Source organism: Doryrhamphus excisus, linkage group LG8 (assembly GCF_037039965.1).
Source record: "Doryrhamphus excisus strain RoL-2023G ecotype Guam linkage group LG8, RoL_Dexc_Guam_v1.1, whole genome shotgun sequence".
Classification (NCBI taxonomy): domain Eukaryota; kingdom Metazoa; phylum Chordata; class Actinopteri; order Syngnathiformes; family Syngnathidae; genus Doryrhamphus; species Doryrhamphus excisus.
Window position 1 is genome coordinate 8,458,898 of NC_136364.1, and position 27,924 is coordinate 8,486,821.

The 27,924-nt window shown below is 42.5% G+C and overlaps 1 protein-coding gene across 4 annotated transcripts in view; it reads right to left on the minus strand.

Moving 5' to 3' along the window:
* aplp2 (amyloid beta (A4) precursor-like protein 2) overlaps nucleotides 1-27,924 on the minus strand; it is a 53,465-nt gene that overhangs the window by 23,421 nt on the left and 2,120 nt on the right. For all 4 annotated transcript variants that reach the window (XM_058079120.2, XM_058079119.2, XM_058079117.2 and 1 more), the window contains exon 2: nucleotides 2,795-2,968. In XM_058079120.2, the coding sequence (XP_057935103.2) occupies nucleotides 2,795-2,968 (174 nt within the window). The remainder of the gene's footprint in view (nucleotides 1-2,794; nucleotides 2,969-27,924) is intronic.

A 27,924-nucleotide genomic window follows, 5' to 3' on the forward strand; every position in this document is an offset into this window, starting at 1 on the left:
ACCCCTACTGGTTAGGTGACAACCTTATAATATTTTCATGTGCCTTTAAATGAATGAGATTTGCTGCTCCCTGTTGGCCCCAGCTCATGAACATTATAATGTAGCTTGTCATTCCAACTCCATACAGCAGATGGCACCCTAACGGCCATATTTAGCCAGTATTCAGACTCCTCTACATTCAGTTTTTTGCCAAAAAACACAAATACAGCTACTTTTTTTGTCATATTTGGCCCTTTGGTAAACTAATATGGGCGCACAAGTCTCTCACATAAATGATTGACATCACCACTAATTTTAGTGATGATCTGTGAAACTGGTGGCAGGGGACGCTACTGAGTTCTGGTGTTCAGGGCCCCTAAAATATCAAATTTCTGTCTTTAATTTCTTATTTTCCCTTGTTATGTTTGCTGTATGGGGTAATAGGAGTGTGAATGTGACTATAGGGGTGTTATTTCATGTCTACAGGACTCTAATAATGTTAAAAACTGTATTTAGGTGGTAAACAGGTTTTGTATGTCTTATTGTCTTCCATTATGTCTACTATGCTGGCTAATAGGAGTGTGAATGTGACTATAGGGGTGTTATTTCATGTCTACAGGGCTCTAATAATGTTAAAAACTGTATTTAGGCGGTAAGCAGGTTTTGTATGTCTTATTGTCTCCTATTATGTCTCCTATGTTGGGTAATAGGAGTGTGAATGTGACTATAGGGGTGTTATTTCATGTCTAGAGGGCTCTAATAATGTTAAAAACTGTATAAGGTCGTAAACTGGCTTTGTATGTGTTATTTTCTTCCATTATGTCTACTATATTAGGTAATGAGAGTTTACATGTGACTATAGGGGCTTTATTTCATGCTAAAAACTGTATGTAGGTCGTAAACAGGTTTTGCAAGTCTTATATTCTTCTATTATGTCTACTAAGTTGGGTAATAGGAGTGGAACGTTAACTATAGGGGTGTTATTTCGTGTCTAAAGGGCTCTAATGGTGTTAAAAAAACATATTTATAAGGTTGTAACCATAAACCTACAAAAATATTCCGGAAATTGACTTATCATGGAATATATTAACCGCAATAAACGAGGGATTACTGTATGTATGGAGCGGGTTAATAGATTGTGATGGAAAGTCAAACACGGTCTAATTAAGGTGCTTAGATGGTGTTTTTAAAAGCTGGTTTCATCCAAATTTTGTTGAGTTTAGTGCATGTAGTTTAAATCCCAGCCTTCTCCTCGTCTCCGGATGCCATCTGCTGCACGAAGACAAGAACGGCTGCTTTAGATGCTCTCTCCCCAAAATGTCATTCAAACGCGCAGCTTGAAAGCGATTCATTTCTCTCGCACAGCTGCATAATCAAAGCCGACAGTGGAACCGACAGGGTGAGGGTAAGTCGCGAGGGTGTCCGCGTCGCCAGCACGGCCACAAAGAGTCAAGGATGGTGAAGGGAAATGTTAAGAAAAAGCTCTCAATGACAAATCACAGTCAAAAGAAAGCATTACTGCCTCACATTCACCTTCATTATAAAAATATACATGTCACTTTCATCCATTTATATGAGAAAGCCAAATATATTCTGGATCATAATGAGTCAAACTACTACTTTCCGAGTGCACTTGTATGATAAAATGCAAGTTGTATGTGAGTTGTAAAAGGTGAGGCTAGCGACTAGTTAGCATAGCCTAGCATGAAGCCTGAGTAATGGTGTCAAATCTTAACTTTGGGGGGTTTTCTCTGTTTTTCATAAGATTACCTTTGCTTTGTCAATGTATGTTTGTTTTTAATAACAGTACTTGGGGGTTATGCTAGGCTTCTGCTATGCTAGTTAGCGTGTGCAGATCACATGACTCTACCATTTGGGGGCCATTAATTCATTCATTTTCTACCGCTTATCCTCACGAGGGTCGCGGGGGTGCTGGAGCCTATCCCAAAAATGAAAAAAAGAAGAGATTTAACTAGAATAAAAAAATAGAGGAGTAGATAAAATACTTGGAAAATAAAGTAATAGTATTAATGTTTAGTTGTAATATAAAAACAAGAAAGAAAGAAAGTTGTAATTTTAAAATAAAGGTTGGTAAAAGTTTTAATACTCCCATAATAAAGTCAAAATATAATATTAAAATAAAGACATAATATTGTGAGTAAAATGAATGACAAAAAAAAGTTTAAATATTTGTAAAAAAAAAAAAAAAAGAGCAGTACATTTCCTAGAATAAAAGACAAAATCTTTGGAGAATGGAGTCATAATATTAATTGGAAAAGTTGAAATATTAGAATAAAACTGACATTTAACAGTGCTAATATTATGAGAAATAAAAATCAAGTTTGGGTCAAAGTTATAATAGTATTATTATGATAAAGTCATTAAAAACATTGTAAGAATAAGGACATAATATTCAAAAGGGAAAAAAGGTACAAGAAGAAAGTTGAAAAACAAGCCAAAAACATAAGCTAAGGAGGAAAAGTGAATTCCGACTAAAAATAATAATAAACGTGGGTCTACACGAGTTGGTTAAGAAACTGTACAAGTGTATGTGGCCCTCAATAAAATGATAATATACTTTTTAGAGAAATAGCTCTGCGTTGAGCGTCTGCTGTGAATGTATTTACGTGTTTTGGGGGCAGAAAATCATTTTACATTTTAGCAACCGGCATGGATCCCCCAATAAATAAAATATAGAATAATTGAAATGTGTTAATATGAATAAGTGAACGTGGAGGCAAGAATGGCCACCAGAACGGCACTGAACTAGTGCATTTCTGGCATGGAGACAAGGTGCTTTCAAACAGGGACCCACCTCCTGGCAGTACTGCAGCACACCCTCTTTGGTTCCCACGCAGCTCTTGGTCCCGGATGGGTCAGGCTCCCAGCGGCCGGTCTGGATGTTGACGTGCATGTTGAGCTTGCCGCAGAACATGGCCACCTGTGGCTCGGCCACAGCAAAACCGGTGCCCGCGTTGGCCGCCAGCGCCTAATGGAGGAGGAAACAGATGGAGAGGATGTGGGTGGATGACCTTCACGTGGTGGAGACACTGTTTGGGTTCTTGTAAGTTCTAGCATGTGAGGTTAAATGACCTGATTGGGAATGTTCTGTCAGGTTGATGGTTAAACGAGCAGCTTTGGGATTGGATTGATGCATCGGGTTTGGTCACGCATCAGCAACTTTCTTCTTCCAAAGTTAGTCATTAATACCACTCATTTACTCGCTGGTATTTTACTGAATTAAAAAGCAGCTATGACAAGTAAATGTAGAGTTAAGAGGATTTTAGCCATGCCTGGATCAGGCAGAAAATAGCACATTAACATCACACATAGACAATAAAATGCCATTAACTGGGCCTTGAGGTGTCAGAAATGCCAGCATTTCTCGTACATTCATTATTTCTGGCAGACAACCACAAATAAGACCCCTCCAGGCAAAAAACAAAACAAAACAATGGGGGACAGTTGTAGACACAATTTCAGATCCTGTCGGACAGTTCACATACAGTGTAATGTAGTTTCCATGAGGACACAGTGACGCAGATGCTTATTGGTCTGATTTGAGCCACACCGTTCCGCATCTTTTCACCTCCCGGTGTTTTCACAACAGGGGAAACGTGTCGTCTTCCCCTGTGAGCAGCTTCCTGCCTGCGGATATCTGACCTTTTCAACTCGAGAGCGGAGGAAAACACCCACCAAGGTCCAACTCACTGCTGCATACATAATAACATTTTATTCTCAGTCTAAAATGCATTGCGAGGGCCATGTGGAGCCCGCCACTCTACTTTTATTGGCCCCCAGCACATTCTAAAATCATAATTTAATAAAAACATTGCAAAATAACCATATAGCAAAAATGGAAACATCAGCAATAATTTTACAAGGAGAAAGTCAAAATATTAAGAAAAATGAATTCTCAATCAAAAATCACTCTAACTCACTCTAAATCATATCTAACTTATTGTGTGTAACAACTATAAAAGCAGGCTGCACGACAGTCGAGTGGTTAATGCGCAGACCTCACAGCCAGGAGACCCGAGTTCAATCCCACCCATGGCCATCTCTATGTGGAGTTTGCATGTTCATGCGGGACTCCGGTTTCCTCCCACATTCCAAAAACATGCTAGGTTAATTGGCGACTCCAAATTGTCCATAGGTATGAATGTGAGTGTGAATGGTTGTTTGTCGAAATGTGCCCTGTGATTGGCTGGCCAGGGTGTACCCCCCCTCTCGCCCAAAGACAGCTGGGATAGGCTCCAGCACCCCCGCGACCCTCATGAGGATAAGCGGAAAATGAATGAACTAAAAGCAATCGTCACTGCAAAAAAGATCAGTGCAGATAATCCATAAAGTTGCCTGTAGAGAATAAATACTAAAATTTGCTGATATAGTTCATTTTCAAACAGCTAAAATAATGCATAACGTTAACAATAACTTATTAACTAAAAATGTCATCCAATACTTCTCTACAAGATGAAAAATATGATCTCAAGGAAGAACTAAACTTGAAACACTTATATGCTCGGACAACGTTAAAAAGCCACAGCATCTGAGTATGTGGAATCAAAGAGATTGAATATGGGACTCAAACAATGCACAAGGATGAGCCAATTCAAGAAACAATACTAGCTGTTGATGATGAAGAGTCTTGAACGAGTCATGTTGTGTTTCTTTGTTATTAAATATCACTATTTTCATGGTTAAATCTATGATCATTTTTGTTACGGTCGTAAAGAAATCAACATTATGTCACTTTAATGGGAAAACCAAATTTGTTGGAAATGTTGGGGAAAAAAAGCAAAATTGAAAATGAACAGCTGTCATTTTACAAGCATAAAGTCAAAATATGAAGAGAAGAGAATACCTTGAAATATGATGAGGACAATTAATTTTTTTTTAATTAAAGAAAAATTATACGAGGACAAACTTGTTCCATTCATCCATTTGCTATACGGCTTATACTCACTAGGGTTGCAGGGATATGCTGGAGCCTATCCCAGCTGTCTTCGGGCAGAGAGGCGGGGTACACCCTGGACTGGTGGCCAGCCAATCACAGGGCACATATAGACAAACAACCAACTAAGAGAAACCCAGATCTTCCTGATATCCTGACTGTGTGACCAACATGTGGCAACTTTTAACATTATGAGTAAAAATAATAACACTAACATGTAATTTTAACAATATAAAGTTGTAATATTAAAGAAAAGAAAATATTATATCAGTCGTAATAGTATGACAAACAAAACAAATTAGATATTACATACAAGATATTATGAAACAGAAATGACCAAAGATTCATTCATTCATTCATTTTCTACTGCTTTTTCCTCACAAGGGTCGCGGGGGTACTGGAGCCTATACCAGCTGTCTTCAGGCGAGAGGCAGGGTACACCCTGGACTGGTCGCCAGCCAATCACAGGGCACATATAGACAAACACATTCACACTCACATTCATACCTATGGACAATTTGGAGTGGCCAATTAACCTAGCATGTTTTTGGAATGTGGGAGGAAACCCGGAGAAACATGCAAACTCCACACAGAGATGGCCAAGGGTGGAATTGAACCCTGGTCTCCTAGCTGTGAGGTCTGCGCACTAACCACTCGACCATCGTGCCCCTGACCAAAGATTATGTCATTGAATAAGAAAACTCAATATGTGGGATAAACAACATACAAATGGGAAAAAAGAGCAAAAACTGAAGTTGCTACTAATAAGAAAAAAACTTGAAATTTTTCAGTATTTGGCCCTTGGTGGAAAAAGTTTGGACGCCCCCATGTAACCAATTAATATACTTCCTGCACTGCCATACAAGCTGTACACTGACTACTCTAAAGCATATCCAGCTTTACTTGACATATCGGAAAGACCATTGCCTGAACTGAACTGTACGGTTTGGTGGAAAAGTGCTGCTCAAGGCATCTTCTAGTGTGTGTGTGTGCCCCGCCCGGGTAGGAGAGCTCCAACAAAACAAATGCTGCGTAATCAGCGACTGGCTGGAGCGCGTGATGATCTGCTGCAGAGCTGGACGCAGCTTAGCGTACACACACACACACACACACACACAACTTGACACCACACACTAGCAAGCACTACGCACAATAACCAGCATGCACACACCCACATTGACTCATGTTCAAAGGCAAACACACACTCCATGTCTCCTCCTCCACGCACTTGTTCGCACTCCTCATTCCTTTGAGTGTCACATGGAACCCAGAAGGAGGAAGAGGAAGAGGAGGAGGAGAGACAGCGTGACCACAATGACAACTGGAACGATGTCGGGTCAGCAGGATGAAAATCAACAAAAACAGCCCAGCAGGAAGCTTTCAGGTGTAATAAACTACACGGAAAAAAATACATTTGTAAATAAGTACATTGAATATGATGTAAATGTGTATCAATTTTGGAAGTATGGGACATTATTTTAATGTAAAAAATAATACAAATCCCATAGTTTTTGCATTTTGCATGCATATGTTGTCTGTTGTGAAAGCCGACTTGTCCCACTTTGTTTGACGGTCCTTGAACACATTATTGTGCAGTAGGTCTGTTATATAAAAGTTCTTGAACTAGGGTTTTTGCTATAGGTTGTGGATAACATATACATACATACACACACATATATATATATATATATATGTATACATACATATATATACATACATACATACATATATATATACATACATACATACATATATATACACATACATACATACAGTTAAGTCTCGTTATATCGATATCGGTTAAAACGAATTACTACTTATTACGATACTATTTTCATTTCCCGGCAAATTTCTAGTCTTTTATGATATATATACATATATACACATATATATATATAAAATTTTTGACATCATAGAAATGACGTTTGTTTACATCATAAACAGCCAAGCGCTCTTGTCATACAGAGGATCTTTGACTGGTGTTTCTTTTTTACAGTAAGTTCATTGAAGCGGCAAAGTACTGCTGTCATCCAGAGGATCTTTGATTAGCGTTTTTATGTTAAGTTCTTTATAATAGCAGAGCTCTCCTGTCATATAGAGGATCTTTGACGAGTGTATTGGTGAGGTAAAAATGAGATGGTGTGCCAGATCCTTGCACTAACATGATACGTATATAAAAGCATTGTGGTCCACCACCGTGAGAGAGCAGTTTTATTTTGACCGTCTGACAGGAACAACGTGGGTTCTCGGGTCTTATCACCGATGATGACTTTTCGATCCAGAACTTTCTCCTGACAAGACACGGGTCACTTGCGACACTGCCACCTGGGTCGGATCCAAAGATTAGAAGCTAATCCAATCACCCTGAGTGTGTGTCAGAGCCTGGACACACACCGTGAGGCACTTTGGGAAGCAAAACCAAACACCCGAGCATCCTGGATGGAAGTCAACAGGAAGAAGAGCAAGCCACAAACTATCACTTACATTCTGCCCTGCGTGTGAACTTTCCGGGGCGGCCGCGTACGGCCAGCACCTCATCTAATTTTGGCATAGACCTCCAAGCCGTCTCATTATAAAAAGCGCATCGGTTTAGGACTTTTCCCAGAATGCTTAGGGGCCATGTGACTGCGGAAAAATGCCTGGCATGGTTAATCCGCCTAATCTTCCCCTGTGGTGACTTGACACTTAAGCGGGATAGACACACACACACACATAAATGAAATATACCTGGGAATAAATGTTCTCCTGCTGTGTGTATTAAAATGCAGTGCTGTAATTTGTGCATTTATTGCTGCAGCCGGATGATTACAACTCTTTTTTAATACCCAATTTGCTGTGTTAATTTTCAGTTTTGTTTCAAGGAGTCATAAAACGGTGGAGAAAATAAAGCAGACATAAAACACTTGTGCAATGAATTTATCTGTGTTAGCTTGCTATTCTGTTTATTATACCTCAATAACACATAAATAAAATGTAAATTATGGCAATGAATGATGCATTTTTGTAGGTTTGGATCTGGAGTTACTGGAATCACCTATTTTAACAATGCCAATGCATGGTTGTTAATGACCACAATGTACTCCACTAGGCATCCTCCTGATTCTTTATGACAGAAGGGCGGCCTAACTGATGCTAACCCTCAGGTGTTGTGCATCACGCCGGGCGACTGATGTCTGGGATGTACCTAATGCCCTCAAAGCCTGCTGGGATATGAGAGGAATAAACAAGCTGCTGTCAGGAGTGATCAACGTCGCTGACGAGTGCTCACGTTTTGGCTTAGCGAGCTTAAGGTGACGTCTGACACGGGACGCCAGCTTAGGATGACCTTTTAAGGTGGTTGTTGTTTTTGCAGAAGGAGAAATCTGTTGATTTTGCCTCTTAGCAACACACGCCTGAGATAAAGTGCGAACATTACACTCGCATTTTAATAGCAACATTATGCTAGCCTGTTCGCTGAAGAAAAGCAACATGATCAAAGTTTCAGCTCCCACGGATGGTTGGCAGAGAGCCACGTGCCATTTTGGACGTGTAGCGAAGCCTCATGTACATCACTGCACACAGTCTTGTTACATAGGCCTGCTTCTGAGTAGCGCCAAGTCTCTTAAAAGACATCAGACAAAACCACAATGTACGCCACAAGTATTCAGTTGAGAACAAAAATGTTGCTAACTTGTAAATCAGTCAGAACCTCGAATGTTGGGACGCAAACGTCAAATACGTTGAAATTCAAACATTTTTGTAAAGATACGGCAATAAAGTCACATCATTGCTTCAAATTCTTGCCACAAATGAATAACACTGGCAACACAAGCATACAGTAGCTACGTGGTGCTAAAGTGCTAGCATTACATTTTACCAGCGGCAGCATACAAGTTAGCCGATCACCGAAGAATCACAACATGATCAAACTGAGACTTCAGAACAGGCCGCTGTGTGTGTGTGTGTGTGTGTGTGTGTGTGTGTGTGTGTAGCTTTAATACTAATGAGATGAGACGTAGTGCAGAGATAGTGACATGCATGTGTGCAGAGTGTGTATCTCCCACAAGTGCTATCATGTACTTCACACTGTAACGCTGCACTTGCCCAACATAATAGACGCCACATATCACATACAACAACGTAACACAAAAGTGGGACAGGAACATTAGCAACAGGGGGTATAGCTAGCTTAGTGATGCTAAAATGCCAACATTACACTCACATTTTAACATCATGCTGGCATAGCCTATTCTATGGCCTTAGAGGGCCAGCCTTAAAGGGCCAGCCAGAGCTAGCCTTAGAGGGCCAGCCTTAGAGGGCCAGCCTTAGAGGGCCAGCCTTAGAGGGCCAGCCTTAGAGGGCCAGCCTAAAAGGGCCAGCCTAAAAGGGCCAGCCTTAATGGGCCAGCCTTAATGGGCCAGCCTTAATGGGCCAGCCTTAATGGGCCAGCCTTAAAGGGCCCTCTATGGCTATTCCCTGAAGAAACACAAAATGGCAGGGTGCAAAGGTCAAACAGTGGTCATCAAGTCATGCTGGCCAAACTGCAATGGAGTTCATTTCCAAATGTTAATAACCCAACTGTCTCAGCGCTACAGCTAACTTGTCTTTATGGACAGAAAATCACAATGTTTTTCATTACCGGTTGGATTCTGCAGCACTTGCAAACAAGCTAGCTAAACACACACACACGCACTCATGATTCACGACCCCAGTGAAGTCGTGGGAAGGCTGAGGCCTGAGACACGGACGCTACACAAACATCACATCCACAACAAGAGGAAGGACGCTATTCAGGGACAGACACACACACACACACAGATAGGACAGCCCGTCCCCCTCTGCAAAGGGCGGACAGTAAAAACAGAGTCATAAAAGAACAAAAAAAAGGTGTCATGCTCTGAATCCGAAGGGCAAAACGACGCTGGAATGCAAATAAGCTTCTCTGTCCGAGTGAAACACTCTTTTGTCCTCGCTGGACGCAAGCTCACAAAGGGAGGGAGGAGACTTTTGCAACACAATTTGGACATTCCTGACCACCAGTGTGCATTTTTCCATATCTTTTAGTTTGCTCTCGTAGCGACGAGAGAGGGTGAAAATACAGTATAAAGTTCTATAAACTAAATTATTATATGTTTGTCATTATTGTTATCATAATATTTGACACGGGCAGTGTTAAACCACTCTTCTATTAGATGGAGTGTCCAAAGTGCGGCCCGGGCCCCATTTGAGGAAAGCAGGGTGTTTTTACAGAGGCACAATCTGAAAAGATATTGGAACCTTGGTTGGCGTTATTAATTTGTTCGAGAAGGTCCAACTCTAACCGAAATGGACCCAATCCATTTTCCCATAAGAAATCATCTTAACAACAATCAAACAATCCGCTCAAGAACACCAAAAATGTTAACACAAAACATCTTTTTATAGTTTTCACATGCAGTAATCAATTCAAAATGTACATAAATACAGTGGTAGAGCATCACCGCTCAACAAGAAGAGCAGTTTCAGTGGCAGATTACTATCACGGCCCTGCTCCACGGAAAGACTGAGGAGATCATTCCTCCCAGACAAAAGAGGGGCAGCAACAAAAACACAGGACTGGACTTATTAACTTATTATGTATTAAAAAAGAGAAAAGTTTGGACACTTAACTCTCATTTAAGACATTTTTAGCCTGTATACTGAAACCTGGGATGCACGCAGGCCTCACAGCTAGGAGGCCCGAGTTCAATTCCACCCTCGGTCATCTCCGTGTGGCGTTTGCATGTTCTCCCCGTGCATGCGTGGGTTTTCTCCAGGGACTGCGGTTTCCTCCCACATTCCAAAAACATGCTAAATTAATTGGCAACTCCAAATTGTCCACAGGTGTGAATGTGAATGGTTGTTTGTCTATATGTGCCCTGTGATTGGCTAGTGACCAGTCCAGGGTGTACCCCGCCTCTCACCCAAAGACAGCTGGGATAGGCTCCAGCACCACCGTGACCCTAAGCGGTACAAAATGAATGAATGAATGAATGAATGAATAATAAATAATGAAACCTTTCCTTGAGCCTCAGCGCTGACTAAGCAAGAAAATCAAAAAAGGGTCTTGCTGATTCAAGGCGTGTCTCTCAAGGTGTAGACATAATAAAATGATGTCATCATATTTGCACAAAGTTAGCGTTCTATCGCTGTCAGACAGGATGGAACAGGAGCAGAATGTTACGGTCACGGTCACGGGACAAGCAGGTGTCAAGCAGCAGCGCGCCGCTGGAGAATTTTTGTGTTTCTTTCCACTCAGTGTTGATTCGACACGCTTGTGCTAACACACTAGCCAGCTAGGGACAAAGACTTGCGTGACGCAAGTGTGTCCTATATTTGCTTTTCATGTCTCAAGTTAGATGCTGAATCTGGAGGGAGAAGGACTGAACCAGTACATGTCTCATCAACAGACTTTTCCCTATTTTATACTTCCTGTTTCCTGTCCTCCCATTGGATTAGCATGCAAGGTTCAGAACTCCGCTGAGGTCTCAGCATCTTTCACCTGAACACCCAATGACTAAAATAAATTATTCTTAATGTTATCTAGGAGCTAAATACGAGAACCCAACGCTAAATGCTAAAGCTACGAACCATTGAGATACATCTTGAAGTAACCTCTTTTCTTGAAACACTTTGGACTGTACAGTCTCTGATTCGGGCTGTATGTTTAAAAGCGGACATTTTAAAAAGAAAAATCACAGTTTATCAACTCCTATAAAGTTGGCGGCACAAACGGGAAGTCTTTATATGCACTCAGTAGTGTGACCAACCACAGTAGAGTAGGCATGCCTGGAGGCGGGACATGGGTGGAATACATTAAAACAGACCGTTTTCGCTGGAAACACAAAATCCAAATAATACAGCTGAATAGGTGCAGATTCTGGAAGCACCAGAACATTTTCTATGTGTAGTCTACAAGTCAATACAAATGGTTGAAAAATGTGCATAATAGGTAAAAATTGCATTTTTTTAAAATATATAACCATATAGCAAAATTAAGTAAAATATATAAATGCATCTGAAATGCATTTTTATATTATTTATATTATACATTCTGGGCACACACACCAACATAGAAAAGAAAACTCAATAAATATTGAGAATAAATGTGTATAGATGACTTTTGTTTACTGTTTTTGCAACAGAAATGAAATGGTAGCGTCCTGTCGCCCTTCTTCTAACATCTTCACGTCATTTTCCATGAACCAAGAAGTAATTTTATTTTCATGAGCTGGATTTATTTTCTTTGGTAGAATCCTGAGCAACAGTCCAACTGTTCCCCTTGCCCCTGAATGAGTAATGGGGAGGGCCTGTCGTCTTACGTCTTCCCCTGTGAAACAGAAAGTGGTGTGCTAGCTCACACATCAATTGGAAAAACCACAAAGTGACTTTTCCGAACTTGAGCGTCATTCTGGTCAAAACCGTTTGTGACCCACCTTGAAACAAAGACAAAGCATACAGACGTTTAGAATTAGACAGCGACTGGCTGATGTGGAGAAGAGATGAGACGCCGCTTGGTGTGACAGGGCGAGATAACACGGCTGTGCTTTCTCTTTCTGTCTTAGTGTACAGCAAACAGACCTGAATGATGAGGTGCTCAAATGGCTCGTTGGCATGGAAACGCTCCACAAAGGCATCCCAGCTATTCACAAAGACTGTAGTCAGTGCAGAGGGAGGCGCCCGGGGTGGGGAAAGTGGGGGAGGCAGACCACCGTCACGAAAGATGCAAAATGTCTCATGTCAAATACCGCTGGGGTCGTACAATTTGGAATTCAGCCGAACTTTTCAAAAAGCTATGCTTCAAAGTCAAATGTTAGCTACACTAGCATGGATGTGCTAGCACTACACTCCCATTTTAACAGCAAACATCATGCTAGCTTAGCCTATTCGCTGAAGAAAAATGCTTAAACTTATAACTTATAGCTGGCAGAGCTCCATTTTGAGATGTGTAGCGAAGACTCAAGTACAGCTGAGGTTGTACCACTTGGAATTCTGCAACCCGAAAATTTTCAAACACATATACCACAAAGTCAAATGTTAGCTGAAGTGCTAACATTACACTCCCATTTTAACAGCTAGGTTAGCACATTCGCTCACACTCTGTCTCTGAAACAACACAATCAATTATACCGCTGAGGTCGTACACAATTTACAATTTACAAACTAAAGGATTTGCCCCAAAGTTAAGTGTTAGCAATACTCGCATGGCGATGTGAGTTAAAGTGCTAACAATACACTTCTATTTTAACAACAAAACTTTTTTTATTTGTAGTTTTGTATACAAATACCACTGCCGTTGTACAGTTTGGAATCCAGCCAAAATGTATGGAAAGATAAAGATAAAGGGTAAAGATAAAGGGTTTGAAATGATAATTTCAAACCCCTATGACAGATGAAGTCAAATGTTGGCAACACTTGCACGGCTATGCCAGCTAACATGCTAACATTACACTCCCAGCAAACATCATGTGAGGTTAGCCTATTCACTGAAGAAAAATGACCAAAGTTACAGCTCCCAAGTTTGTAACTGAGAGATAGCTAGCTAGTTTAAGACGTGTAGCAAAGCCTATTTTATAAAATGGTGGGCGTACACACTGGGTCACTTCTTTTAACAAGATGGATATGAATGATTTAAATGTGCTAAAGCAAGGCCCAGGGTTTGCATTGGAGTAATGCTCTCTAGCTTTTCATTTTTGACCCGCCCAGGATTGCATCAACATAATTATTGTCCATATTTTAGGATGCTACCAACAGCAAATTGTTTCAGTGTTTTTCCGTGGCAAAGTACGCTGCCCGGGGAGGACTGTTAATTGGAGCAAAGCGCTCTCCTTGGTTCCTTCCGCTGGAGAGACAGAGAGAAATCGCGTCTGGACTATTTATAAGTTGTTCCACTCATTGGGCCGACGGGGTCTCGTCTTCCAGCCGACGGAGCATTAACACACACACCGGGATTTACTTCTAGCCTTTCACCAAATATTCGTCTTGTAAATTTCCGTCTTAAAAGCTCCTATGGGATAGGTGAGACAAGAGAGGCAGAAAATTCCAGTGTGTTTAAGGTGGAATGCTGCCAGGACTTCCATTAAAAGTGGCTGTGCTTATCCTGGTGATTTCTGCGTAAGACAATGTGCTGAAATGTGAAATCTAATGATGAGTTTACTCACGTACCGCCTAAAAGCTTTAGCGGCAAGACGTCAGGTGGCAGCAGGTGGCGCTACCAGTCTTTGGGCTGCTAACCTCATAAGAACCACACATGGGTTACCGAGGCCAACACCATATATTCATCATGTGCTTCCAAAAGGGGACCAAAAGACAACTACTACTACTACTACTACTACTATGACTGTGCTTTGTTGCCACCTTGTCAACGTACTCTTCAGATGAAGGTTAAGAGATCGCAATATGTCACAATATTGTGGATCCAAGCAACAACCGCACATCCTGGGAATGGATTATCACCCACAGACTATGGCTGGGCTGAAAGCAACAGCCTTCTCATACCTATATGGTTCCAAGGATTCGCAACACCAGATGCTCTCTTTGATGAAGAATGCACCGACAGAGACAGCGATGAAACTATCATCGTTGGAGAGGAGGCTGATCCTGACGTCGCCGAGGGTGAAGAACCGATTGATTCAGATGAGGCATGGAGTGAAGATTCTGATTTGGAGGACGATGAAGGCTTCAAATAATTATAATCATGTAGAAATTCACAAGCTCATGACTGTAACAGTATTATTAGCCCCATTGATCTTGACATGGTTAATATTTTGCAAGTGTTCATATTTTGTAAGGTGGAATGGCTAGCCTAGCTGATCTGGGTCATCCAAGGGCAAGGCCATTTACATTGCATTACATTGCATCTGGCAGGGGTACCCCACCATACGAAATGTCTGGCAATGGTCATTTGGGATAAGCATTAACATGGTTAACATTTTGCAGGTGGTTTTATGTCGTTAGGTGAATAGCTGATCTGGGTCATCCAAGGGTGGGGCCTATACAATGCATCTGGCAGGGGTACCCCACCATATGAAATGTCTGGCAATGGTTATTTGGGATAGAAATCATCATAGATAACATTCTGCAAGTGGTTTTATGTTGTTAGCCCACAAGCTAATCTAGGTCACCTCCGAGGGTGTGGCCCTTTCAAAGTGTCTGGCGCGGCCATCCCACCACAAAAATTATCTGGCGTTAGTGATTTTTGAAAGAGTTTGCAGTACTGAACAATTTAGCATCGGTTTCAATTTGTTAGTCACAAAGCTGATCTAGCTCAAACTTTTCTTGTCCTATTTTGGTATCTGCCGGGGGTAGGCCACCACCAGAAATGTCTGTCTTTGCTTATTTATCACACAATACAACACGCTGATTGAATTTCAATATGTTTCATTTTGTTAGAAGGTGGAGCTAATCTGGCTTGAATTTTCAGTGCCTTTTCACGGCCCTCATGACCACACCCACCAGAGCAAGATCGGCAGATGTCCATTTCTCTAGACAGTGACCCTTGAGTATGCTGTGCACATGGGAATTTGTTAGCTTTCCGGCTACCCTGACCCCTGTGGGCTCCTGCTCTACTAGTCTCTAAATTGATTAGCCTCAATTTCGCAAGTAACCACTTCTCGACAATAACGATGTACCGATGGCCCGGGGCAAGTTAAAACAAAATTGGGGCAAGTAAATCCAATCAGTGATATTCCCGTCGGGCAAGCGCACTTTGGCATGCCATACTGCCAAGAGTTTTTATAAAAGCCGTTCTTGTTGGGTGTTGGTAAAACACGGACTGCGTAATTCCGGTGGTAATTTGCAAACCTTTCTCACCTTTGCTTCACAAATTATTGTTTGACCATTGAGCATTTTTTTCTGGATTAAAAACACTTGTTTTCATTGTGGTGCACAACTTATAAAAGGCAAAGTGCCTAGAAGTCTCTTGACAATCCAGATCCACTTCTAGTCTTTCTATGAAGCAATTTCTAGAAACTCTAGCGACCATTCCTGTCTGGTCTTTGAAAAAGCTTTAGTGACCATTTATGGTCTTTTAAAAAACTCTAGCAACTATTCTAGCAACCATTTCTGGTCTTTTAGGAAAATGTAGCATCCATGTTCTACCCGATTTAGGAAACCAGCGACAAATCCAGCATCTGTTTCTCTTTTATTAGAAAAAGCTAATGACAATCCTAATAATGACGTTTTCTGTGATGCCATCTAAACATACCCAGTGATTCTGTAAGGCGCCAAATCAATTGGACAGACGTTAAGTTGAGGTTTTGCGGAGTGGACCGCTATTTAAGCCAGTAGGTGGAAAGCTGAACAATGAGGGTGCGATGCCGAGATAAAGACCTAATTAGAGCGAGGTTCGTTGCTAAGATACGCAGGCGTATGATTGCATAAATGATGCACATCAACAACAAGAAGTTCCTGCAAAAGGAAGATAATTGCTCCTCATGAACCAGGGAGCATTAAGATGATTTCATGCAGACTTTGCAAGACCGACCTCTCCTCATCTGGGGCAGCTTTCTGCCTCGACCACTTGCCCATGACAGGCCAACAGGGCTTAACTAGGGTCCACGTGGTCTGCAGCGGATTACATTCCTGACGTCCACACGTCAGATATTTATGCAAAAATAGACCACCTTCCCTGCCGAGTCGCATGGTCCTTCAGCCCAAACGAGGCAGCAATTACTCCACCTCTTTTAGTTATCGAGAAGCTGCCGTCTTTAGTAACTCGCTCAAATCCCCAAATGGACGAGGCTTTGTCTCGTTTACCTCGCCGTCCCCTGCAGCGTGCCCGCCGCGGGGATCCGACAGCTCATAAGCCTCCCGCTGTAACGCACGCATTAGGCTGATTAAATTAGCCGCAGCCTCCCGGTGCAAGGTGGAAGGTCCATTAAGTGGGGAGGGGGCGATGAAGTCAGTGAAGGATGTGGCGATGTGCACGGACGATTAGATGAGGTGATAGCAGGGTCTCGCTGGGAAGTGGGGCAGGGGAGAAGGAGGCGGCTTTAAGGCTTAGCTGACTGTGTGATGGCGCTCCGTTTGTTTTAGACGCCTGGCTGTGTTTTGTTTCCTGTGGACGCCTCCACCCACCTCCACCCCCATGCCCTCCCTCCGTTCTGCACCCTCAGCAGTTTAAAAAGAGGAGGATTAGCCGCCGGAGTGGGCCTCGCTCTCATCGGCCCGGGAAGCACAGCCCGGCTAATCTCTGGTGCTCAGAAGGAGGGATTTAGGAGGGATGACCTGCGCTGGCTTCACTTTCTCCTGCCCTCTACGCAGGAGGGAAGTGCATCCTTCCTGCCTTCTGCCGTCACCAAAGCTGTCAATAAGCACACAAAGCCAGCGTGAGGACGCCATAACGAGGCTGCCAGCACCGACGTCCCCCCCACAACCCCTGCGCTAATGAGCATGTAATTGCCAAGTAAGCAAAAGTGGCAGTGAAGTGAGGCGGTGATAAAAGAGGACGAATGACAGTGGACAATGACACAAAATCCACGTGAGAGACAGTGGAGTGGCCTCAAGGACAAGGTGGAAAACACTACAGTGCAATTTCACCCCGGAGGTTGTATCATTCGGAAGCCGACCAAATATCGAGGAGGAAACTTTGTCCAGAACATCGTCATGACAAGGACTCACCTGTGCACGCTTTAAGACAAAGGGATGGGCCCACAGGTCGCTAGTCTATCTAGCGGGGTTTGATTAGTTGCTAAATGTAGCAACAAAGTCGCGAAACTGGCAACCCCGATCCCTCCTGTTCTGTCTTCATATTCCCTGGCAGATGGCAGAGCAGGTGCCTTTTGTTTATGAGCCGGGGTGAATAGGTAGAGCCAAAGCTATTTGTGGCTGGCTGCTACAAATAACTAAAGTCACTGAAGTATTGTTTGTGGTTAGCTTCTTTTTACACTTTTATTGCAGTTGAAAATATTCAAATGTGAGTTAAAACGATGCTGCACACTGGACATGTTTAGCTGCAAAAATGACATTGATTATCACATTTATCAACAAGTATTGTATTATTTCATTAAACGTTGCTTGCATTTAAAAATGTAAATATTTCTGATTTCAGCCTCGCAGATGTGAATTACCTGAGTCATGTGTGAAAGCAGACCTATTATCCTAAGATATTCACACACATCAACTTTGACTTTGGAATACCGTTGTGATGGACATTTTTGCCTCTTTTCTGATATGTTGTGGACCAAACCATTAACTCTTAGTGTTTGCTCCATTCATATTGATTTGGTCCCTAGGGGACAAGTGTCAAAGTCAAGGCCCAGTGGCCAGAGTTGGCCCACCATATAATTTGCATGGTCCGTGGAAGCATGGAAATATTGCTTGTCAAAAAAACTAAAAATATTTGTATATTATATTTACATTTTTGTAATTCATTAAAATTTTGTGGGTGGCATGGTGACCAAGTGGTTAGCGTGCAGGCCACACAGCTAGGAAACCCAAGTCCAATTCCACCCTCGGCCAAATTTAGGTATAAATCCTTTAAAAATAATAAAATAAATAAAAATCTTTAAAAACCAATTTAAATATACTGTATATATAAAATAAGTCAGTATAAAATATATAATAAAAAAGGACAACCAGTCTTTTTACTAAATTTATTTTTTGTTTTCCATATTTATGAATGAATAATTAATACCATAAACATTAGGTATTTTATATATTTATTTATTTAATTAAAAATATTAATCCTCAGTTGCAGCCTTGGTTTAATCCAGAATCTGAACAAAGTAAGTGGGCATGCAAGTCGAAAGTGAAGAAAATGTGAAACTTAGAAACTAGAAGAGCTTATAGTCCTTTCTTTATGCACTGGGAGCAGAAAAGTAGTTTTCAATTAAGTTCACAGACAAATAAGGGCACGGGTCCATATATCCAATAATGTCCACATGCTGTCACATTCAGACCTAACAAAGCAGCTGTGTGTCACGAGGCGCCGCCATGAAAATCCCAATCACATCCATCAGACGCATGAAGGAGGCGGGCGTGACGGCCCCATGAAGGGGAAAATGATGAATGTGACGTAGATGTCCTCGTCTGTCATGCAGCGGGTCTGCGGGGGAGCCAGGAAGTCATTCTATCACACTAGCCAGACACGCCGAGGCTAATCAGTCATGTCCGACAACTCCTTGGTGGCCGGCCCACGCTGGTCTGTTGACCTTGTCTTTGATCACGTGACCGCTGGCCGCGCCTCTTCCCGCACGGGAATCCCCTCGAACATGACATCGACACATGGAGGTTCGACGAGTACGCCTGCATGTCTGGCGATAAATCGTCTCGCGGGACGTTAAAGGGGTATTATACATTTTTGTAATTTATCCATCATTCACAATCTTTATGTGGAACCTGAAGACACATTTTTTTGCCCTTTCCTGTGCATTCTGGCACGAGAAAAAAAGTTAATATGAGCCAGCTAACAACAGACGTCATGGGAAATACCTAGTTGGACGCTAAAAAACTCAAAAAAAAAACAGCAATAGTGTTCCATTTACATAAGTGACTTGTATATTAACCAAGCTACAGTGATATTATTATTGTAGCCGCTAACATCAAATACTATTATCATCATCAGTGTACGTGTTGATCATGGATATCAAACCATCAGAGGGCTTTATAGTCAAAATAGGTGTGTCCCAATGACAGCATTGTCAGCTAGCTCATATTAACTTGTTTTCTCGTGTTATAATGTACGGAAAAGAGAAAAAATATGTGTTCATGTTTCACATAAGGACTGGGAACGATGGGCAAAATTCCCCCAAAAGTGCAGTTCCCCTTTAAAGCAGGATGAGATGAATGCTGATGGGATGAGGGCGGCCTTGGTGGGGTGGGGGCGGGGTCCCGGACGCTCCAAGGGCGCTATAATTAGCCGCAGAAGATCAAATGATTCTTAATGGGATCGTCTGAAAGAGGCAGACTATTTCGGATTTTGCGCCGGGAGCTAAATTCATATCTCATCAAAGTAATGGAGTTCTCTTCCATGCTTGATTGGGTTTTATCTCATATCAAAAAACAGAGTTTTGGCATTACAAGGGGAAAAAATGTGCAATCTCGGGAAACTACTGTGCATCATGGTCATATGAAGCAGGTCGCCAAAAAAGGAGGTGTTGCTGAGATGAGAGTGAATTTCCTTGTAAATAATTAATAAGCTGAAAACCGAGTCATGTATCAAGAATAGGCAGAATGCTGCTGCTCTGTGATCGCATGTTTTATCCTCCTGTTATATACCTGCGTTCTAGTCAGATTACATCATCATCACACTTGGCTATGTACTCTACCTCCGTTTTAAGGTCACGGTTGCCTTCAATTGAGTACAGTAAGGGAAAAAATTGCTTCGCTATAGACGTCATCAGCCCACGATCTTGTCCCTTTGGTCACTACCCAAAGCTCATATTTGAGGGTAGGAACGTAGAACAACCATTAAAATGAGATCTTTGCTTTTCAGCTCAGGACCAATGGACCAATGACGAGTCACTGAGAGCTGAAGACCACGACCCGATGAAGCCAGCAGGACCACATCATCTGCAAACAGCAGCCACCAAACCGAATCCCCTCAACGCCCTGGGTGCACCTGGACATTCCGTCCATAAAAGTTATGAAAAGAAAGCGTGGTGGAGTCCAACAGTGTAGTTTTTGACTTAAAAACAAAAATGACAAAAAGAGGCAACATCTGCAGTTCTAAACATATTTGTTTTGCTTTTCATGTTCTTTACACACTTTTTTCATCTCACCCACAGCGTCTGTTATGCAAATGCATCATGGCCAATTATGCAAATTGGCCGTGGCGTCGTTACGTTTGACTCCCACTCGGCAAAGGCTAGGCTGTACTGTATTTGTATATGGAGTAGGTAAATGTGTTTTCGTGTGGTAATGAATACATGTACTGTTCCACCCATGCTATATTGCAACTGCACTATGCTATGAAATTGAGTATAAAAACCTGGATTCTAGTGACTGATGAGCACCACAAGTGGTCTAAAATGATGAGGATGTGGTCCAGGGTCACCATGGTAACAACAGCGATGCCACCATCCTCATTAGAAAGCAGTGAAGCATCAGCTTGTAGACGATAAAGCTAAAACTGTTTGCAGTTTATTGGCTTTAAGCACATTTGCATACATGTCATGTTGTGCCAGTTAGGGATGATGAAGGAGACGCCGGCGTGCCTTTTCCCTTTTTATTCCTGGCTTTTTCAGCAGGCATCCCCGGCAACGTGAAAAAGGGAGGTGTGGGGTCTTTTCAGGATGGAGACAATGCGTTCTCTCTGCAACGTGTGCCAGATTAAACACACAAATCTGACGCTTTTGTTTCCTGCTGTGCGGCCCCACAAGGAGAATAGGAGATGCCAACATCTCTCTTGGAATTGATCGCACAAGGGGGTTGGGGGGGGGGGGGGGGGGTGAGAAGACGTGAAGCTTTAACATGCATCTCGTCTTCCGCCTGTGTCCCACGAGAGCCACCGTTTGCCCTTGGCCACCTTCTCCTTGACAAAGTGCCGCGTCGGACACTCTCTCTGGGGATATACACTTACACCTCTCCTATTCCACTTCTGGAAAGACACAGCAGTCCTCCTCCTGGTGGACATCCGGATCAAACTACTCGAGGGCAGCAACGGACATATAAAGAGAGGCCAAATAAACATTCTATGGAGGATTCACACCGCGTTACACGATTGCTTGTCAGTCATTCAAGCAGGATAAAAAGGTGACTCCACCCCCTTTCTTTTTCACGGCTGGGCATGCACGCAAAGCTACAAGAAGCGCTTGATCTGTTCTTTTTTTAAAATTTTATGAACTGGTGGTTGAGCTCATTTAACAGAAAAAACAACAAGACGTCATCTTTGCCTGTCACATGACAGCGCTGTCGCTGGCTGGCAGGGAGGTGGGTGGCTGACCAGGAACCTTTGACCCGAGCTACATGCGCACAGCTCGTTCTGGATATAAATAGCCCCGCCCACGCAGCCACAGACGGAAGAGTCGCATTCACTTTGAGCAGAAGTTCATTAAGGGCATCATATTATGTAGTCTCATGGACGAGACTCTTATACTTGTATTCCTCTTCTCCTCTATTCCTGTTTCCTATCCTATTTCCTGTCTCGCCACCTTCTCTTCCAGTTCCCTTTATTCCTGCTTCCTGCTGATACATTCCTTGTTTCTGCCATTATCCTTCTCCTCCTGCTTCCTTCTTGTTCCCGCCACCTCTTCTTCAACAGTATTCCCCCTTCATCCTCCACACTTCCAGATACTGCTGCCTCCTTTTCCCCATCTATTCCAACTCCATCCATTTGTTTTCCTGTTTCTTGCGATCACCCTTTATCCCTTCATATTCCTGATTCGTCTAATTCCGGCTTCTTCCTCTTAAAGTTATATCTAATTTAATCTACATATGGATTTTTTTTATTCCTAATTCCTGCTCATACATTCTTTTCTCTTCCACTATTTGTTCCAGAACCACCTTTTTATCCTCCTTCCATCCTATTTGCCATTGTACTCTATGTCTGCTTCAAGCTTACGTTATTCTTGCTTCTTCCTCTAACTTGATTGCCTCTTCTTACATTCCTGCTTCCTTTATTCCCCTTTCCTCCTTGTACATTCCTTCTTTCCAAAATTCCTCCTTCTCCCATAGCTTCCAACATATTCCACTTTTTATCCTCTCATATTGATATATGACCCGATTCCCCCTTTTTACTACAAATTCCTCTATTTCTCTTTCAACCTCTCATAATCCTGCCTCGTCCTTGTCTGTTCCTTCCAAAGTTATTCCTGTTTCCACTGGCTTTATTCCCTTTTGTTGTGACCTATTGTTGTGACCTATCCACTGCGATCCCTGGTTCTCTCCACTTAGTCACTGTTATTCCTGCAACTCCTCTATTCACCCTTAATCCTCACATATACTGTGTATTTCCCATCAATTCCTGCATCCGCTGCTTATCCTGCTATTTCCTTATCCCTGTTTCATTCTCTCTTTTCTGACTGTATCTTCTGTCTCATATTCCCCCTCTCGTCTGTTTTCTCCTCAATTATATTCCCACCATCTCCTGTCCTCCAAGTCCTGCTTCTACTCATATTCATGCCATCTCTATTCCTACTTCCTTCTCTTCCTGTCCCCTCATTCCGTCATGCTCCTCTGTTATTCCTACTTCTTTTACAGTCCTCGCCACCGCCTCCTCTATCCCTCCTCCGTCCTCATATTCCTGCCTACTCTCTTCATATTCCCGCCAACTCCTCCAGCTCTCTTTCCGTGTCCTCATGAAAGCATCAAAGCAGTTCAAGCAGCCTTCATGTTAGGACAGAAAGAGCTAATCAGAGTCGTCAGCCTGCAGGGGGACTGCTGCCGTATGGACAGACAGGGACTGTTTGGGGACAGATGGACCTCAGGCAGACTTACAAGTGCTCCATCACTCACAGACAAGCCCACTGGATGTTTTATTAATGCAATAAAAGCACACACACACACAAACGGAGAGAGAGAGCGAGAGAGAGAGAGAGAAAGAGAGGGAAGGGTGACTGGGTTTAAATCGCCTGCGTTGCCTCGCGTTCCCAAAGCAGCAAATGCATGAAATAATAAAGTCAGGAGAGTCGGTCCTCTTGCAGCGGCACGATGGGGGATGTTTTTGTCTAGCAGGCCGCTCTATGGCAGGAAGAGAAGCGCTGGCAGCACAATACGACCACAAAGCTCTGCATTCCTGCACGCTCGGACACACAAAGGCTGCGGTGGCGCAGCTGTTGCCAGGCGGCACAGGTGTGCTGGGCGGCCATGTTGTCCTACATAGCACCCAAAAGGCTGTGCGCCTGCACAAATATGAACCTGCTCGTACCTGGCGGGGATAAATCTAAGATGAGCATCTGAGGAACCTCGTCTTCTCCTGACGCAATAAGACTGGATCATTAACACGCACCCACAGCCTGGCAGACAAAGGTGGGCATGGTGAGAACAAGGCCCGCCTGATGAGCCCTCTTGTGCTTAAATCCGCGAGATGAGCTTTACGAGCGTGACTGGCGGCGGAATCGCTCCAGGAAGATGCAAGGAGGAGGAGGAAGGAAGGGAGCGAGGAGGTGAGGCTAGGCAAGAACACGAGGAGGAAGCTTTGAGGATGCAAGCCCCCACATTTCAGCAAGCATTCTTATTACAGTGTTTCCTGTAAAGGCATAAAACTATATACAGCAAAGTTGGATATACTTTAAAGTAGTCAGTGTATAGCTTGAATAGCAGTATAGACTTAATGTCAACATGCAAGTATTATTGTGTAAATCTGGCAGCACAAACAAGTAAAAAAAAGATACTAGTCTTGCCCACTGTCAAGCATGGTAGCAGTAGCGCCACGGTGTGGTGCTACATGCTACATAAGTGCTGCATGCACTGGGGAGCTGCGATTCGCTGAGGGAAAACACGGCACCACATACAAGATAATTGTGTCTTGTTTGCATGCTGGTGGTCGGAACAGTCGGAAGCTGAGCTGCACGAGTGCTGCTGGCACTGTGGGAGCTGTGGTTCTGTAAAGCCATAAAACTATATACGGCAAAGTTGGATATACTTTAAAGTAGTCAGTGTATAACTTGAATAGCAGTATAGACTTACTGTCAACATGCAAGTATAATTGTGTAAATATGGCAGCACAAACAAGTAAAAAAAAAAGATAATAGTCTTGCCCACTGTCAAGCATGGTAGCGGTAGCGCCACGGTCTGGTGCTACATGCTACATGAGTGCTGCATGCACTGGGGAGCTGCGGTTCGCTGAGGGAAAACACGGCAGCACATACAAAATAATTGTGTCTTGTCGGGAGCTCAGCTGCACGAGTGCTGCTGGCACTGGGGGAGCTGTGGTTCTGTCATGTTGTAAAGGTAAGCATCACCCGCCCCCCCCCTCTTGGAAGCACATAGCACATCATGCATTTATTGGATATTAAAGTAGCCGTGCATCAAATTTCCTGGACCTCTGCGACTTTTCGGAAGAGGATTCAGTAGGAACCAGTGCAGCTCTGCTCAATTCCACACCAAAGATGGTGTAAAAAATGCATCTGGTAGCCAAGTCAAGCTGGTGGAAAGGTGGCTTATGTGCGTTTGTTGCCACTAAGAGGATTGGCATGCCGGCCCGACAATTTCAAACAAGCTTTTACCTGCTAAGCCACAAGTGAAGGGCAGCGGGGGCGGCGGATGATTGACACTACACATGGAGACGAGAGAGCCCGACACCCACGATGATACACTGGGATATCATTAGCAATGCAAGTGGCACTCTGGAGGAGAGGGGGGTTGGAGGGGTCGATTGTTCGCCATCATCCTCCACCTCCCACAATTGTATGGTAATGAAAGCTTGAGTCCTTCCCAAAACAAAACACTCAGCCGTGCTAATTTGCACGTAAACACTAGCTATCTGCTCTTATCCAGTACGTGCACGGTCAAGTAAAAAATGTCAAGGCTATGTCTACTTTTATTATCAACTTTTATCACAAAGCAAACACGGTTAACATTTTTATCAGCTGTAAGAAAACCTGTTCACGACCTTTATAAAGGATTCTTCAGCATTGCAAGATAGGACCATATGCGGCATTTGTGCATATAACATAAAAACATTTTCAGAGCAGTTGGGAAATTTAGCCTTCTAGGTACATTGCATGCTAGGTGGTCGTAGCATGTTAGCTTTGCTAATGTTATCATACTAGCATTTTTTTGCTATTTTCATGAGTAGATCCATACTGTATATAAAAACATTCATCCACCCATCCATTCAAACATGTATGTATATAAAACTGTAACTGTTACCATGTAAACATGTTACCAACATTGACATGTTAGCTTTGCTATTGTCCCAATATTAGCATAGTAGCATTTTTAGCCATTTTCATAGGTAGACACTGTTATACTAGGTGTTACCATGCTAGCATTAGCATGTTGGCATTGCTAACATGCTAACATACTAGCATACTAGCATTTGTGATTTACATAAATATAAACTTAAACAGACACCACTATCATGCTAGGTGTTACCATGCTAATATTAGCATACCAACATAATTATACTACCGTTTTTAACAATTTCTGAGGTAGGGACTTATAGAAACACCTGGCGCTATTATGCTAGGTGTTAGCATGCTTATGTTAGCATTCTTTTAAGTCATTCAAACTCTTCCATGATATGTTTTCTTGGTCAATGAATGTAAATATTTAGATTAAATAAATATAGGACTAATATTTATGGTGTAAATCAAAATATGGGTGGAGGTCTGCGCTCTCCGAGAGCTTTTCTAGGTACTTATTCATTTCAAGATTATTTAAGGACATAAAACACCCAACCTTGACTGTCATAGCAGCTTGCATTGTCATATCCTCTGAGTCAAAGGTTGATATTTTAGACGGCATGGGGTGATGTAATCCTCTGCCGACAACCTGCTTAGCGCTGCAGATCTACTGTACAATTTTGTTGCATAACGTGTTGGTGCGTATGTCGTGATCTCACGTCCTGCAGTCCAACCAGAATAAAATGTACAGAAAACTACATGAACTGCAAAGCAAATGCCGATAAACCTGCGATGGCGCTCGCACACCAGGTCGTGCGCATCAGTACAAAGAACAAGCCCATTAAAGCGAGTATCCGTCACATAGATGACGCCGTCGAAAAGTGAGGCGCCGCAGCTGAGGCAACAAAAAGCGGGCGTCCTCGCAGGTATCTGACACAACAAAGGCGTTTGCACAGCTGAAGGCGGCCATCCGAGCGCGAGAGCGCTGGGAATAGAGCACGTCCGACACGGGAACGGCCAGCCTCTCTGGAGGCTCATAAATCAAAAGGTCAAGGTCGGCCATGGCGGCGTCTACCAGACAACCTGTTGTTGACTTTTAACTTGAAAGGCAACACACAACTTCATGAAGTCAAGTGTTGACGTGATATTAGATTCAAATGTCAACAGGAAATCCCTCAGAATATGATTTACACTATGCAATCAAACAACACATACATCAATTAAAACTGCTTTATTGTATTGTCTATACCCTGATTTGTTTGTATTTATTGTTTTTGGGGTAGGGATTGACAGCCATACTTATTATACGAGTAGGGCTGTCAATCCATTAAACTATTTAATCACAATTAATCACAAGTTGTTTCATGTTAATCACAGGTTTTGTCAACTATGGTAGTTATTAACTTTCCTATAGTCTTATTATTTCAAAGTTACAGCCCCCCCAACACAATATACGCCAACAACATATTCATACTTTTTTTTTTTTAACTGAAAGCTTGTTACAGTACAGTATGTATTGTATCTTTTCACAAAAGGCTGTTTTTCCTCCCTTTTTTGTTGGGAACTGATATTTTCCTGAAAATTACCTACCATGTTCTACTGGTGAATACTAAAGAATGGAAAAAGGTAGAAACTAGGGCTGGGCGATACATCAATATTTAAAAAAAGATTGATATTCCTGTTAAGCACGATATGAAAAACAAGCATATCGTTCATACCAATATCGACTGGATTTGATACGAGGTCTCTTATTTCAAGATGGCGCTGCCCAAGTGCAAACTAGTTAAGGCAGCTCCGTGTCTTCTGCTGTGTTTTTATTGTTTAATAGTGCTTTATTTATCACTTTCTTGTTGTTTTTGTGCCATGCCGACCCCTTAAGCAAGTGTGCAGCTATGGATGTTCATCTTGTTAACATTGTAGTTTGCTCCAATGTTTACACTGGGGAGTAGCTGTTAGCTTTCAGCACCCTTTCGCTATGTGGAGCGATTGTCCATCACCGGGATCGAGATAGCAGGAGTGAACAGCAAAAAAGACTGTATAAAGGTTGCTGGATAAAGACGGTATCAACCTTGTTTACCGTCTGTCATCATGTGGAACCTGAGATGGAAACGCTCACGTGCGCTAACTTGGCTGCAGAGAGACTAGTGTGAGTGCAGCATGATTGCACTGGAGATTGAACAGTATATTTATATTTTTTCTATATTTATTTAAATATATAAGATTTTATTTCAGTGGATATTGTTCTCCAAGAATGTTTACATTTAA